General features: G+C 47.7%; 1 protein-coding gene across 1 annotated transcript in view; it reads right to left on the reverse strand.

Moving 5' to 3' along the window:
* EMH_0037830 (uncharacterized protein) overlaps positions 1 to 497 on the reverse strand; it is a gene marked incomplete at both ends in the record, with an annotated part of 10,761 nt that extends 10,264 nt beyond the window's left edge. Inside the window, 2 exons of the mRNA XM_013495218.1 lie at positions 193 to 280; positions 418 to 497. Coding sequence (XP_013350672.1) covers positions 193 to 280; positions 418 to 497 — 168 coding nt within the window. The remainder of the gene's footprint in view (positions 1 to 192; positions 281 to 417) is intronic.
* Positions 498 to 551: the final 54 nt, after the last annotated feature.

Below are 551 nucleotides of genomic sequence, written 5' to 3' on the forward strand. Positions count from 1 at the left end.
AGGGATAAGCAATTCGGTCACCGCCGACAGGGAATGAAACAGCATAGGATCTATAACCGGTTTTCTTTGGTGACATGAGTTTAGTCGGTATATGTACTCAGCACACGCGGCAGAGTTCACTCTTTGCATTGCTGCGAAACAAATTCTCTAGCGCTACTGAACAGAATGTTAGAAATGGTTTATTTGTCTTACCCCGCATCGGTCGACGACATACTGGTCCCTCCTCAGCACAACAGTGCACAGCACGAATCGCTTGTCAGCCAGGCGTCGCAGCAAGTTACTGCGCTGCGCATACCATTAGACAACATTTTCACCAGAAGGCACAGTTATTATGCATGAAAGGGAACAAGTTGTCGCCAGAGATACATCTAGAAGGCCAGCTTCTGCACTATTTAAGCTGCAAAATCGAATGCTCACCGGTTTTCTGCAGAGGCCGAATACATTTTGAGGCGTTTGTTCCAATGCCTTGCGGTATTCTTCTTCGTTAGCCACTGCATTTTTGAGATCGATGACTTCAGCATCCAGCGGGAGGCTTTCGCCAGGGGAAGCAA

This window comes from Eimeria mitis, genomic scaffold, assembly GCF_000499745.2.
Source record: "Eimeria mitis Houghton genomic scaffold, Emh_scaff1475, whole genome shotgun sequence".
Taxonomy (NCBI): domain Eukaryota; phylum Apicomplexa; class Conoidasida; order Eucoccidiorida; family Eimeriidae; genus Eimeria; species Eimeria mitis.